Source organism: Ceratotherium simum, chromosome 4, assembly GCF_057802395.1.
Source record: "Ceratotherium simum simum isolate JZ-2026a chromosome 4, ASM5780239v1, whole genome shotgun sequence".
Classification (NCBI taxonomy): Eukaryota; Metazoa; Chordata; class Mammalia; order Perissodactyla; family Rhinocerotidae; genus Ceratotherium; species Ceratotherium simum.
Genome location: NC_141903.1, coordinates 85,704,562 through 85,719,430, shown reverse-complemented (window position 1 = coordinate 85,719,430; position 14,869 = coordinate 85,704,562). Strand labels below are relative to the sequence as shown.

Sequence of the window (14,869 nt, the reverse complement as noted above, 5' to 3'; positions counted from 1 at the left end):
TCTACTTGGTATGGGACACCGCCACAGCATGGCTTGCTAAGCGGTGCGTTGGTGCACGCCCGGGATCCGAACCGGTGAACCCCGGGCCGCCGCAGCGGAGTGCGTGCACTTAACCGCTTGCGCCACCGAGCCGGCCTCAAGCACAGTTTCTTATAGTCCTCCTTCTGATCTCCGTGATTAACCTGGGCAATCGTGGTGTACAACATATATGGATGTTTTGAGGTTTTCATTTGAAATCTTGGCTGATATAAAGTAAATTCAAAGCTAAACCAAATGAATATGGCTCTTTACTTCAACTGTTTTGTGATTTATTAATGTTTTTCATCATTACAAAATCACGGCATTTAACTCTTGCTCCATCAGTCAAATCTACAATTCAGAATAGTGGTTCTCAGCCCAGCTTTAAATTAGAATCACCTGAAGAACTTTAAAAAATACCCTTAGCAAGAACCTTTCCTCTGAATCACATTTAATTGGTATTCAATAAGAACTGGGCATGGATATCGTTTAAAAGCCCTCATTTTAATCTGTAGTCATGATTGAGAACCACTGAATTAGAGAAATAGTCTTAACATTTTTTTTTGAGTCATTTAAATGTAATGAAAGCTGTAGACTCTTTCCTCAGAAAAATACTCAGACCGACAAAATTTTGTGTATAATTCTCAGAAGTTCACATTCCTTCCCACAAAGTCCAGATCATGAACAACTCCTTCAGCCAGACTAAGATCCATTGACTTATCTTAGATCATCAGGAAAAAAAAGTGTGTTTGTTCTTATTTTTAATCTCTCATTACTTAGGAGCAGTTCGCCTGAGTGTAGTGGTCATGAAGAATAGAGGTCAAAAAATGTGTCTATTAAAGCTCGTTTCTTAATTGGACAACTTACCCTCATGAGAGCTTATTTACTATTGCTTTAAACATAGAATGACCTACTTGGCATTTCTTTTTTTTTTCTTTTTTTTTTTTTTTTAAAGATTTTATTCACTTTATTTTTTCCCCCCAAAGCCCCAGTGGATAGCCGTGTGTCGTAGCTGCACATCCTTCTAGTTGCTGCATGTGGGACTCGGCCTCAGGATGAACGGAGAAGCGGTGCCTCGATGCGCACCCGGGATCCAAACCCGGGCCGCCAGCATCGCAGCGCACGCACTTAACCACCAAGCCACAGGGCCGGCCCTGGCATTTCTGATTCACAGCAAATTAGAAGTAACCAGTTAGAAGGGACACCTAGAAGTAGTACGTGGATATTACTACAAGTGATAGCTGACTATTTGATGGTGTGGAAGGACACAGATGAATGAACTTAAATGCCCAGTGGTCTGGGATCCTTAGTGTGGGGGTCAGCAACCCCCAAAGTCTTGATTGGTTCTGAAATTCCCATTTTATTATTCTGATTGCCCTGAATTTTAAAGACAATATTATATTGAGTTCAGAATGCTGTCTCTGGGAATATGAAAAAGAGTATAATATATCTGAGGAGTATTTCCACCCAAATGATGAGAAAAAAGTTGCTTAATACTCAAATATTCAGATTGACTTATTTATTAATATCCCATTGGATAAAACTTTTTTTCTGGATGCCTACTCTCATTCAGTATATGAATAAGGTATAAAGTACAAACTTTTTTCCCTAGGAAATATATTTTTTAAAATATTGAGTTCCTCAATATGTAGTATTCCTGGATTTTACATAAAAGTCATGGAAACAAAGTAGAAAATCCCCATCAAAAGTAAAAGCAAATACATTCTCCACTCTGATATATTGACCCACTTTTCTCTTGCCACACCTCTCCAGGCCTCACTGTCTTGTTATTGCTGATCTTCGGAGTTTGCTGGGCTACACTATTCAGATAAATTGCGTCTCTACCTGCCATCCTAGTTAAGCTGATTTTTTTTAAACATTTAGCAACTATAAAGTACACGTTTCTGGGCTTTCTCTCGGAGTAGAGTTGCCCTCCCTGGGCCATATATGACCTTTCTTTCTCTCTTTTCTTCCCCTGTTGGTCACTAGTTTTTTAGACCAAATTTTTTTTTTTTGGTGAGGAAGATCAGCCCTGAGCTAACATTCGATGTCGATCCTCCTCTTTTTTGCCGAGGAAGACTGGCCCTGAGCCAACATCCGTACACATCTTCCTTCACTTTATATAGGACGCCGCCACAGCATGGCGTGACACGCAGTGTGTTGGTTCGCGCCCGGGATCCGAACCCGCGAACCCCGGACCGCTGAACCGGAGCGTGTGTACTTAACTGCTTGTGCCACCGGGCTGGCCCCTAGACCATATTTTTAATTCTAGGGATAGCTAGTAAAGTTTTAGATGTTGGCAGTGACACAGTGACAATTAATTGGAAGATGGATTTATCCTAAAAATTTGTCTCATTTTACTTCTTGTGTAAATAAGTCTCTTGTACAAGGAATTTGCTCTAAGCTGTGAATTGGAATTAATTATGGTTTTCATACGGGAAAGTAAGGATACCAGGAATACTAATGTTGAAAATGTAACCTTGTGCTTTATGCGTTCCAGAAGTTCTAATCGTGATTCTTTCTTGAAGTAAAGCTTTAAGGGGTATACTGTCTTTTAGACTGTGCTTGGAAATGTAAAATATTGCAGCTTTAGCTGCTTGTATGCTTGTTGAAAGTGTTTCTGCCTTACTGCTGAGAGAGATTTATGCCTGCTGACTTTCTTGTGCCTTACGTACCTGGGAATGAATAATGAAAAGAAAAATGTTAATTACAATAGGTTTAATGAAATCAAATTTTAAAAAGAAGTATATAAAACATTAAAATGTTTAGGCTTTTAAAATTTGCTTAAATAATTATACGGTAGTTTAGTTTGGCTCATGTTTTTTTAGTGTTTTACTTTGAAAAAATTTCAAACTACAAAAAAATTTGCTTGAATATACTATATACTCCTGTAAACCTTTCACTTAAGATTCACCAATTGTTAGCTTTGTGCTGAATTTGCATTCTCTCTCTCTGGGAACTATTATTATAGTTAGTACTTTTCAAACTATAAAAATATTTTGGTTGCCAGGATAAGACACTTTTTGATCTCAGCCATTCTGGAGCATCATCACCTGGGAGTTATGAAAACTTACAGAAGACTTCTGATTCTAAGCCATCTAACAAACGGACCAAGAGCATCTACACGCCGTTAGAATTACAATACATGGAAATGAAGCAGCAGCAGAAAGATGCCATTTTGTGTGTGGAATGTGGATATAAGTATAGATTCTTTGGGGAAGATGCAGAGGTAAGTTGTTTTTTCAGACACTGTTTCATGTTTTTCTTGTCCAGGCCCAAATATTTTCCAGTATTTTTGTTTCGTTTTCTGACCTTATGAAAAAGCTAATGTGATCAATTACTCTTTAAAAATGCTGTCATTTAAAGTAAAAACTAAAAATAAACAGAAGCAAACTTGGTCGGTGCTAGACTTTCGGGGAAGGAGGTGAGGGGTCCCTATTGGAATGTCGGTGCTTGTTTTCCATGGTACCTTTCATCCGTTGAAAGTTGATTGGATGAATCAGTTAGCGAATAATCGTGTATTTATGTTTCCAAATGAAGACTCAAGCAAGAAAAAAATTTTGAGATGTATGGAAGTTCCTCTGTTTAACCTTAATTTATGAATTTTCATAGCTGGGAACATAGTGAAGTCTCAATGGAAGAGCACACTAACTTTGTCAGCCACCAGTAGAAGGTGTTTGAAGGCTTTCAGGTCTCTCTGTGTATCTCAGTCATCTTGCTGTCTTAGTCTAAGTTGGGTTTGTATTTAATTTTGGGTACCTGATGTAGGCCCAAGTTAAGAAGGTTAGAAGTGAATTTGAGCATTTAAGGGCAAGTTTAGAGAAAGTATTGCTGGTGACGCTTAGTTGGAGTCATGGATGATTGTGAAGATTCCATAGTTTTAGGCCTGGTTGCATCCTACATCATCAGAGAGTAATGAGGTGACACATCTGCTGCCTCATGCATGGGACGTGAAGACTTGGTTAACTTTCTTCTTCCAATATCCTAAATCCTATTATGGCAGGAAAGTGATGTTCTCTAGTTCAGATTATGCTGTGTTCTGTGTTAGGAAATTAGACTTTGAAACAGAGTCAGCATATTTCCTGAGGACAGGGACAGACGTGTATTTGGCATCCTATAGGTGAAGGGTTGAGAGGAAATGCTGTTCTCTGCCTTCCTCTCTAGGTCAAATGATAAATTCAGTCTTGACCAAAAGTAAAGGCTGATGTTTTCCTACCCTGCAGTGTTGAACTAATTCAGTGCAGAGATGGGTGGGGTAGGGGAGCGAAAGTGTTGGCATGAGAGTTCCATGGCTCCAGTGGGCAATATCTCAGCCATGGTGCTTTCTAGAAGAAAGCAAACAGTCAGGTGGTGCTGCCTGGTTCTGCATTCCTATCCCTCATGCACCATTAATTAGCTAACCAAACCAAGGGGTTCTCTTCTCACCGCCTCAAAGATGCCCACTGTCCAAGTAGGTTCATAGTACTTTGTAGTATCTCCTAATTTTCATTTATTTGCGTGTGCTATGTAGCAAATTCTTATTTCCTTACAGCCTGTGCTCTCTCTGTTGAATAGTCCTTGTGTAGGGAAGGCTCAGCAGTTTATGGTTTGATAGATCTAAGGACATAAAAGAAGGCCTGTCATATTTTTCTGAGTCGTTTATAGATGCAGATGTTGGCCCTGAGGTTAGGCCATGGGAACTGCCAAAAATAGATTTAACCATAGGCTTCAACATAGGGAATGTCTTTTAAGCTTTTTATTGATATACACTCAGATAGAGAAGTGCACAAGTCCTAAGTGTGTACCTTGCGGATTTTTAATGGAGTCAATAAACACCGCACAGGGAATCTTGAGACAGAAATTCATTGACATTCTCTTTTTTTATTTTTCAGATTGCAGCCCGGGAGCTCAATATTTATTGCCATTTAGATCACAACTTTATGACGGCAAGCATACCCACCCACAGACTGTTTGTTCATGTCCGCCGCCTTGTGGCAAAGGGGTATAAGGTCAGCTTTGGCTTCCACCTGTGGGACAGGGGATTGGATTCTCCTCCAGAGAGTGAGAACGTGTTTTGTAAGGTGGTGGGCTGTAACTGGTTTTGGAATTTGGCATTTCGGAGAAATGAAAGTGTGTTGTAATTATTAGCCTTATATCTTCATGAGTTTTTAACGTGTTAGTGTTTAGGCTAAAATTTTTTTGACTCTGTGATAGTGTTTCTCAGTGGTTCATCCACATAGGCAAGCTCCTTGTGGTGCTTATTACCTAAGCCCTGCATCTGGGCATTGTGGCCTAATTTGTTTACTTTAAAGGTTTCAGATTTAGCTTTTTAAAATCTGAAAGTATGTTTTCTTAAAAAAATTTCCATGTATTTGATATTCAATGTTTCTTATTTTTGTTGAAGGTGGGAGTTGTGAAGCAAACTGAAACAGCAGCGTTAAAGGCCATTGGGGACAACAAAAGTTCTCTCTTTTCCCGGAAATTGACTGCTCTTTATACGAAATCTACACTTATTGGAGAAGATATCCTTTTTGAATAGGAATTTTTCTCTTCAATGTTTCAAGGATTTTGTTTTAAATACCAAAGTTGTGTTTTTTTTTTTTAAACTGTTCTTTGAATGGGTATCTTTTTGGTGAGATGAGACTGTATAGTTACTTTGACATTTGATCAGTGTGCTTCTGAAGAGGGAAGGGTTGGTGATGGCTGGAAATAAGCATTTTTCAAATGCCGTAGTGAAAGAGGAGCTTGTCATACTTGAAGAACAAGAAGAAAGAGAGCCTGATGGAAGGTGATGACAGGTTAGCAAGTGATTTGAAATTGCATCTTCCCTAGACCCCTGTGGGCGGTGGTTAGGTATCTAGGGCCTGCGAGCTCCTCCAGATCTTCCTAAGATGAGACCTAAAAAATAACCTATGAAGTTCAAAATGAGAAAAGAAAACTACAAAGTTAGCAGGCAGTTAACTGTTTATAGAACATAATAGTAGACCATCTTCATTAATTGTTAGCTTCGTAAAAAATTTTACTATTTTTGAAAATGGATTGTAAGCTTTCTTACTTTGCAGAAATCCTCAGTATACACAGTGATTGTTCCCAAATTTATGCTCATTCATAAATTCAGTGAGTTACTTGAAGTAAAATGATTTCAATAGCAAAGTCATACAATTGTGTCAATTTTTTTAAAACTAAATAATTATATATAATTTGAGATAAGGGTGTGTTTTAAAATGTTTACTATGGAATGGGGGCAGGTCTCAGAATAAATAGGGATCAGGTCCTAAATGATACTGTGTGAAGGTAATATTTCGGTTATGGCTTATTACAAATCTGCTTATTTAGAGTCCTGCTTAGCTTCTACCCAAATTCTGAAGACTGTTGTGTTCCATTAATACCACAAACAGGGAACGGCTATCACTCAGAGTGGACCCCAAACTGTAAACAGCTCTGTGTTGTTCTAAGCTGATGAGGCTGTGAGAACCTGGTAATTTTATTGTCCCTTTTTCCTGAACTTGAGTCTCTTATTTGAAGTCTGCTTCTCAAAACGTGCCCCTCCCTTCTCCTTCGTTGCTGCTATAGCTCGTATCTGCTGATGCCCAAGTTGGATGTTCCCAGACTGACTTCGTCCAAAATCAGCTTTCCCCCCCCCCCCCCCCGTATATTTCTGTTTTCTTCTCTAGTTTTCTTTTCTAAAAATTCTCTTGCTATTTCTGGGAGCTGTTAGGCACTATCAGGGAGGAATATAATTTACACTATTTTAGTATATGCATGCTTTGATTTGTGGAGTTAAACATTATGGAATTGTTAAGGATTCAAGTCTTAGGACTGTCCAAGTAGAGAAGAAGGTTGATATTCAGGCTTCCAAGGGGTCAGAGGTACCTCCTAGGCCCTTTGGAAGTGAGAAGATGATAGTTGTCTGTCGTCATGAGCCTTATATCTTGGAGAAGATAAGGCATGTCACTATGATCAGAGTAAATCAGAAGAATGACTGCTGTGTGGAAGATTTTTGCACAGAGCAAAAATGCTCAAGAAAACGAATCATTATTTTAAAGGTGAAAACAGTTAATGTTAATGGGAATGTAGCGTATGTTTTTCTTTAATAATTATTACATGTGAATCCTCTAGTCAAGCTAGATGATGCTGTAAATGTCGATGAGATAACGACTGATACTTCTACAAGCTATCTTCTGTGTATCTGTGAAAATAAGGAAAATGTTAAAGACAAAAAAAAGGGGAACATTTTCATTGGAATCGTGGTAAGTACTTTGTAGCTAAAGAACGAGTGATAGATGTTCATGGTGTCTCTAGATATGAGTAATCATGTGTGGTTTGTAATGAGGATCTCTGATGAATTGTGCCCTCAAGTAATTGCACTAGAAAATCATTTTCCTCGTAATTTTATATGTTAAACCACTGGTTATAATTGTGTTCTCATATGGCTACTTGGCACTCTGTGCTATGGAGAGATCCAGATAGATTCAGTCCATGTGCTCTAGGAGTTTAGGGCTGAAGATAGACACAGTGACAAGCATGCATGTGGGCAGGGTACAGATGGCAGAATAAAACACTAAGCCAACACATGCATGGTTAGCAAAAGCTTTTACATATTTCCTCTAGAGATGTGAAATTAAACACAAATGATTATGAGATTCTCATATGTAGATTTGGAGGAAAGGATAGTTAAAGGGGAAATTATAATTGGCCAATACTAGACTCCATGTTTAATTAATATTAGGAATATTTACAATGAGTCTTCCAGGTGAATATAATTTATGAATCATAGTTTTATTGATCTTCCCTTCTGGCAATTTGTGAGCAGATTTGCCCGTTTTCAGACCTACCTGGACTCTGCTCAAAATCTTAGACATTTTAGGGCTCTTCAGAACTGTTAGACTCCTTTGTTCTGTTAAGCAAAAGTAGGACTCCTTGCCTAAGTAATAACTAATTCTCTTTGTTTTTTCTGACTTTTGCAATCAGCTACAATATCAACAAAAATTCTTAGAACCCGAATGTGTCCAAAGTACCTTTTAATTTCTTATTCTGGCTGCATAACTGTGTTCATTTGACATTTGCTTAACCAATAAGCCTTTCTCGCAGGGAGTTAGCATTGCTGTTGAATGGCTCTAAGTGATTTTTTTATCCTTGAGAAGCACTTTTTATTTAGCCTCAGGCAGTTGGGCGTGTCTACAGATAGTAAGGTTATTTGCTTTTAAGCTTTAACATATGTAATGTGCTATTTTATATTTACCCGAAACTCAGTCTGAAGAACCGAGTTGACAGTAGTAACTGCTGCTTAGTGCTTTTAGAAATACCCTCTGGCCTACTGCCAAAGTTAACCGTAGTGTATGAACTGGGATGCGAAAAAATGGGAAATGATAATTAGCCTCTCAAGCGTTTTCTTGGCACCTGTCCTTGACCTCAGTAACCACTTTTGGGCCAATGACATCCAGAACTCCGGGTCCAGGCTGCACCTTTCTCCTGAGCTCCAGGCTCCTGCTTCCAGCTCTTTATTGGACAAGGCACTCAGAATTTGCCCTGACTTCTCAAACTGGCTGAAAGGGACCTCATCTTCCTTTACCCTCAACACTGCCCTTGCTGGGTTTTCCCTGTTGTGATGAGTTCACACCTTCCCCAGCTACTTCCTAGGAGTCGTTTTTTGGGTATTGGTAGTTAGTCTTAAATCAGAGGCTTTCCTGTTGTAGTACCATTGTGATCAGGCCCTCTTCCGTCAGTCTGGGCAGCGCATGGTTTTATACAGGTTGACTTTGGGTTTCTCAGTGTCATCGTATTACACAGAGTAATAGATGTTGCGAGTATTACAATATAGACCATTTCTCTGATTTAAAAAGTCACAGGGGAATTTGGCTGATAAATTTGTTACTTGAACTTCTGTAAATGTTTGGTTTGTAGATTGGGAGATAAGCTGATATGTGTGTACTAATCTGATCTGAACACTAGAGAAGGCCTCTGGGCTAGAATTAAGGAAATTCCTTGAGCCAAAAATGAGGGTTTTAAAAACATTATAAAATAGTCAAGCGAAAAAGTGCATAAAACAGAAATTTACAGTGTAGTGTGCGACAACCACCCAGGTCAGGAAGTATAGCACTGCCTACAGAAGGACCCCTTCCCTCCAGAGGTGACCGTAATCCAGACTTTTATGATAATAATTTCCTTGCTTTTAGTTCCAGTTTTACCACCTGAAACTATATACAAATATATTGTATATTATACTTTATCTAATATAATAATACTATATTATATATTAAATGTCTAGTATATTATATATAGTGTATAGTTTGTATAAACTATGTACAAACATGTTGTATATATCCTTTTCGGTCTTGCTTCTTTTGTTTATTGTGTATATAAGATTTATTTACATGTGTTACTGTAGTAGTTCGTTCATTGTTATTGCTACATTGTATTTCATTTTATTATCTAGAGTTTATTCATTCTTCTGTTGATGGACATGTGGGTTCTTTCCAGTTTTTGGTTGTTCAGAAAATGCTGCTATAAACCTTTTTGTACATGTCTTCTGGTATACATATGCCCAGAGTCTATACCTAGGGGAGGAATTGCTAAGTTATAGGGTATGGCTGTTTTCAACTTTCCTAGAAAAATGCCAGGCTGTCTTCTGAAGAGGCTGTCAGTTGACTTTCCGTCAGCAGCGTAGGAGTGTAGGGCTTGGTTGTTTTTCCTCCCGTCAGCTAATGCAGTCTGTAACTAGCCCCTTATTACATTTCTTAAGCTCAGTAGTGGATAAGAGTGTGGCCTGTGGAATCAGACTACGTGAGTCTTGGCTCCACCATTTTATCACCCTGCGATCTTGGGTACATTTCTTAACTTTTTCACTTCTTCCAAAAATGATCTTTTCCAGTTTATTTCTGCTATTGTTGGCTTGGGGTGATGGAGGTGGCTTTTAGTTATCCTGGTTATTTCCCTGGGTAGGGGAGTACCTATCTACACAGTCTACACGGGGTTCATTCAGGTTTGTTATATTTCTTTTTGTTTTTGGAAAAAATTATACTTTTATTTATTAATTTTATGTAATGAAATAGTAATTCCTTGCTACTCTGGTGGCCAGGTTACTAGGAACATATAATTTATGACTTTTAATGATGACAGCTACTATTTGTACAGTGCTTTACAGTTTACAAACATTCACATTAGTTTTCTGATTTGACCCTTAGATTAACCCTATAAGGGAAGTAGGGTCTGTTTTATTCCTACTTACAGAGGAGGAAACCGAGGCCCAATAGGGTTTGGTGACTTGTGACGGTCACTCTGTCAGGTGTGTTAGATCCAGGACTTGGACTCGGGGTGTCTCTCTAAAATCCTATCTAGCATATGGTGAATCTGACTTCTTCAGTAAGAGTCTTGGAAAGCAAACAGGTTTTCAAACACTTTAGAGATGGAGTACGTACTAGTGAGTGTGTCATCTTCACTATTTCCATGTTTATTTATGCTGTGTCATTTATTATTGGGAAAAATAAATCTTTTCTGTGACATTCTATTTTTATTTGTTTTTAGGGAGTGCTGCCTGCCACAGGTGAGGTTGTGTTTGATAGTTTCCAGGACTCTGCTTCCCGTTCAGAGCTGGAAACTCGGATATTGAGCCTACAGCCTGTGGAGCTGCTGCTTCCATCAGACTTGTCGGAGCAAACAGAGATGCTCATCCAGAGAGCCACGGCTGTTAGGTGAGTTGGCACGTTGCTGGAAAACAGTATTGATTCTGAAACTTAGATTTAATCCAGAACTGATACTTATTAAAGTTGTTAAAAATAGATTTTACTTGTAAAAATATTTCAACAGTAGTAGTAGAAATTTCAAAAAAGATAAACAAAATTTACCCGTAATATCACCTTAATGTAGGACTTTAGAAGTTGATCTTTTTAAAGGGGCTTATGGTATTATTTAAGAATATTATTTTGTCATTAAAGAGTTTATGATATTAATGATATTTGGTAATTAATCTTCAGTTTCTCGAGATAATTTAGAGTTCGTTTCTTTTTTTTTTTTTTATAATTTTATTTATTTATTTATCTTTCCCCCCAAAGCCCCAGTAGATAGTTGTATGTCATAGCTGCACATCCTTCTAGTTGCTGTATGTGGGACGCGGCCTCAGCATGGCCGGAGAAGCAGTGTGTCGGTGCGCGCCCGGGATCCGAACCCGGGCCGCCAGCAGCGGAGTGCGTGCACTTAACTGCTAAGCCACGGGGCCGGCCCTAGAGTTTGTTTCGTAGGTAGTTTATATAATTTTGAAAATGCTTTATCTGTGCTGCTGCAAGTTTCAATTTGTGGCTGTGTCTAGTAGTTTTATTTACTAGATCTAAGGTCACATCTCTCATTTATGAGGCAGTGTGCTAGGCACTGTGGCATACAGAGGAAGAAGATGTGGTTGTGGTCTGTGTCTGGCAGAGTTTATAATCCAGCAGGAGAAGCAGAGGTGTACATAACTGACTGATTCACGAAGCAGGATGTATTAAGTGACAAACATGAAGGTGCGTGGTTGGGAAGATTCTATACTGCTACCTGGAGGAGCATGGTGGGAGAAGATCCTGGAAGGGTGGGCTGGGGCTCGAGTGAAGAGGACTTTATCTATTGAGGAATTTGGACTTTAGACTAGGCAGGGGAGCCGTAAAGATTTCCATTTTGTGGGTTGACAAATCAGTTGGAAAATCAAACTGAGTGAAATTCCATATGTTTCTTTGTTCTTAGAGTTGAGTGTTCCTTTTTCATTTGAACTGAACTTCTTTTAAAGTAGCTTTCATAATATATTTTTTGATTGTAACAGTAATCCATATTCATTTAGGAGAAATTGGGAGCTAGAAAAAAAAAAAGATAAAAATATTAAGTCAAATCCTACAACCCAGAGATAACTACCGTTAAACTTTTTGGTATATTATTTCTGCATATGTATATCACCTTTTTTTGCTTATAAACTTGGATTCCTGTTGCAAAATCAGTCTTGTATCCCATTTTTTTAGTTAAAATTCCCCATATATTTTTTTACGTTATTATGGAAAATTTCAAACATATACAAAATTATACAGAATAGTATAGTGAACCCCCATGATCCATCAACCAGCTTCAACATTTCTCAGCTCAGCCGATTTCATTTCATCCATAACCCTTCCTACCTGGATTATTTATTTGAAGCAAATCCTAGAGAACATCGTTTCATTTCCTAATATTTCATTGGGTACTCATGAAAACAAAATGACTGCATAACATTCAGTGATGTAGGTGGATCATAATTTATCTATACCCTTTCATTATGTTATGTTTTTTTTCAGTATTACAAATATTGCTGTAAAGAATATTCATGCATAGAAATATTTATGTGCATTTCTGATTATTTCCTTAAGCTGAATTCCTAAAAGTGGAATTACTGGGTCAGAGGGTATAAACATTTACAAAGCTCTTATTTAAGTCCTTATTAAAGTCCTATTATTTTGTTCTTAATCGTTTTCCTGACAGTGTGTTCAAACTTGAATAATTAAAAGTCAGACAGTAGACTTATAAGGGGTGCTGCTCTCGGAGAGCTAAAAAAGTTAATAAAATCTCTAAAAAATTTTAAGATAGTGTTCTAAAACTTCATTTCCAGTATTTCGTTGTCAAGTTTTTGAATTTTTCTTCATAACTGAGTGTGTATTTGATTAATTGAGATGTAATTGATACTAAAGTTGATCAATTGAATCGACACTCGTTTTTTTGATTTCCACTTATTTTTATAAGATGATAAAGGCAAAATTCAGTAAAATATCAAAACATTCCACAAAAACATTGCCAAAACTGAATTTTTTGGCTGGCAGGCAGCATTGCCTGGGGATATTCCTAAATGTTTATTCATCAAATGAGATTCAAAAGCCATTTGGCATACCAAAGATAGTTTGGGTGTCATATGTGGGTTTTACCAAATTTGGTGACTGCCTTCTCTTGTTTTAATTTGTATTTCTTTGGTTGGCTTTGGGAATATATAATTTTTCCTATGTTTATTTTTAAAATTTTATTCACATGATGGACTAAGCAAAGTCAAAAATTAATCTACATTTCTGTGGAGTATCTAAAGCTGATTTGGACAGAATGGAATAGTGGAGATTTGAAAGTCAAATGGTCAGTGTGGCTCCTGTGACATAGGGTTTGGTTTGGAAAATCGGCTTTCCCCTGAGTGACTTTGGGTAAATTACTCAATTGTGTTGTCCTTCAGTTTCCTTTTTTTAAAAATAGGAATAGTAAGAGTGCTTACCTCATAGGATTGTTGTGAGGATTAAGTAAATTAATATAAAGGTAAAGGGCTTTGAAACAGTGCCCGGCAGGCATAGAGAGCTCTGCATAGATGGAAGCTATTTTTATTATTCCTGTCAGCCATTATCTCTTTTAATACTGTCTCTCCCCTGTTCTCTTCTGGAACTCCTGTCAGGAGTATGTTGGACCTTCTTACTCCACGCTCTGTGGATGGCCCTTTATGGTGTCTCCTCCCACCTATAGCTATGTCTCTCTTATTGTTCTTGGCCCTTGGGGATTTCCTCTTTTTTTTTAACTCTCTTGAAAAAAAATTTTTTATTATATTTTAATTCACTATTTCTGTGTGTTTTTAGTAGACTGCCTGGACCAATTAAGTCCCCCATGCTTATGGTAGCATTCCTTTATTTTTTTTTTATTTATTTTTTTAAATTTTTATTTATTTTTTTTAATTTATATCCTTTATTTATATCCTAGAAAGATCTCTCCTCATTCTGAAAATACTTTAATAATCATCTGTATTTTACTTTAGTCAATGTATTTTTTTTTAAATTAATTTTTAGCTTTCAACTTTTAATTCACTTTTTAAAAATTTTGCTTTATTGTTTGAGATGTGGTCCTATCTTAATTTTCCCCCTAAATGCTAGTGGGTCCATTTTAACATCTGTGAAACTTAGCCTTTATCAACCTGAGATACAACTCCCAGCCATATTTTAAAAAAAGAAAAGAAAAAATTAGCAATGGGGATAGAGAACGCTTTTAATTAGGTATGAAGAACATAACTTGCCAAATTCTGTTCTGTATTTAATCCCAGTAAACAGAATAGCATTGAATTTCAAGGAGAAAAGTTGTTTTGTTGTGTTTTTGGTGCTATCTTCTTGTCCGTTTTGAATAGTGATAACTAGTTTCTTGTGTCTCAGAATCCCTTCTTTTTCTTCCACTGTCAATCTGAAGGTAAAAACAGCTGTTGTTGTCATTTAATGGTTGATATTATATTAATATTGAAGAAATAATAAAGCTGTGTGAGAAAAGGCAGAAGAATGGCTCTGAATTATAGAATATCCGTTTTAAAGTATTAGTTTTTTTGATATTCTTAACTTTGACCACAAGAGGTCTCCAAAGGATTTTATATTTTGTGAATTACAATTTAAAGACTACTAAAACCTTCACATTTATTTTTATATCTCTAGGTACAGACTTATTTACCTTGTATCCTGTGGTAATTTAGAATGACTATTAGTCAAAGAAGGTACTAAGCTAAAATTATTATTTATAATTAATGATAAACTATCAATTTTTCTTAGCTTAATTATCTTTATTTATGTAAAATGTGTTTATAAGATTTCAGTTTTGATCTTAGGAAATCAGTCTTACTATCTTAATTTTTACCTCTTCCATTTGTTGTAAGAATGGAGAGAAACAAAGGGAAAGCAATGATTTTAAGCACTGTATTAACTGCAGTTAAGATCTCTTTAGCTTAGAGATGTTATATGTTTATAAAACTTGTCGAGAGGAAAGCTATGGAAAGCAATAAACAAATATTAGTTAATATTTTCTAGTTCTCAAAGAAACTGATTTTTAAGGCAAGTCAGATGAACAGAGCCTGGGATGCTCAATTTTGAGTTCAGAGGAG

General features: G+C 37.1%; 1 protein-coding gene across 1 annotated transcript in view; it reads left to right on the top strand.

Moving 5' to 3' along the window:
- The window catches only part of MSH3 (mutS homolog 3), a 170,769-nt gene that overhangs the window by 12,062 nt on the left and 143,838 nt on the right, over positions 1-14,869 (top strand). Inside the window, exons 4-8 of the mRNA XM_087430101.1 lie at positions 3,029-3,247; positions 4,890-5,006; positions 5,402-5,519; positions 7,102-7,247; positions 10,522-10,688. Of these exons, the coding sequence (XP_087286227.1) occupies positions 3,029-3,247; positions 4,890-5,006; positions 5,402-5,519; positions 7,102-7,247; positions 10,522-10,688 (767 nt within the window). The remainder of the gene's footprint in view (positions 1-3,028; positions 3,248-4,889; positions 5,007-5,401; positions 5,520-7,101; positions 7,248-10,521; positions 10,689-14,869) is intronic.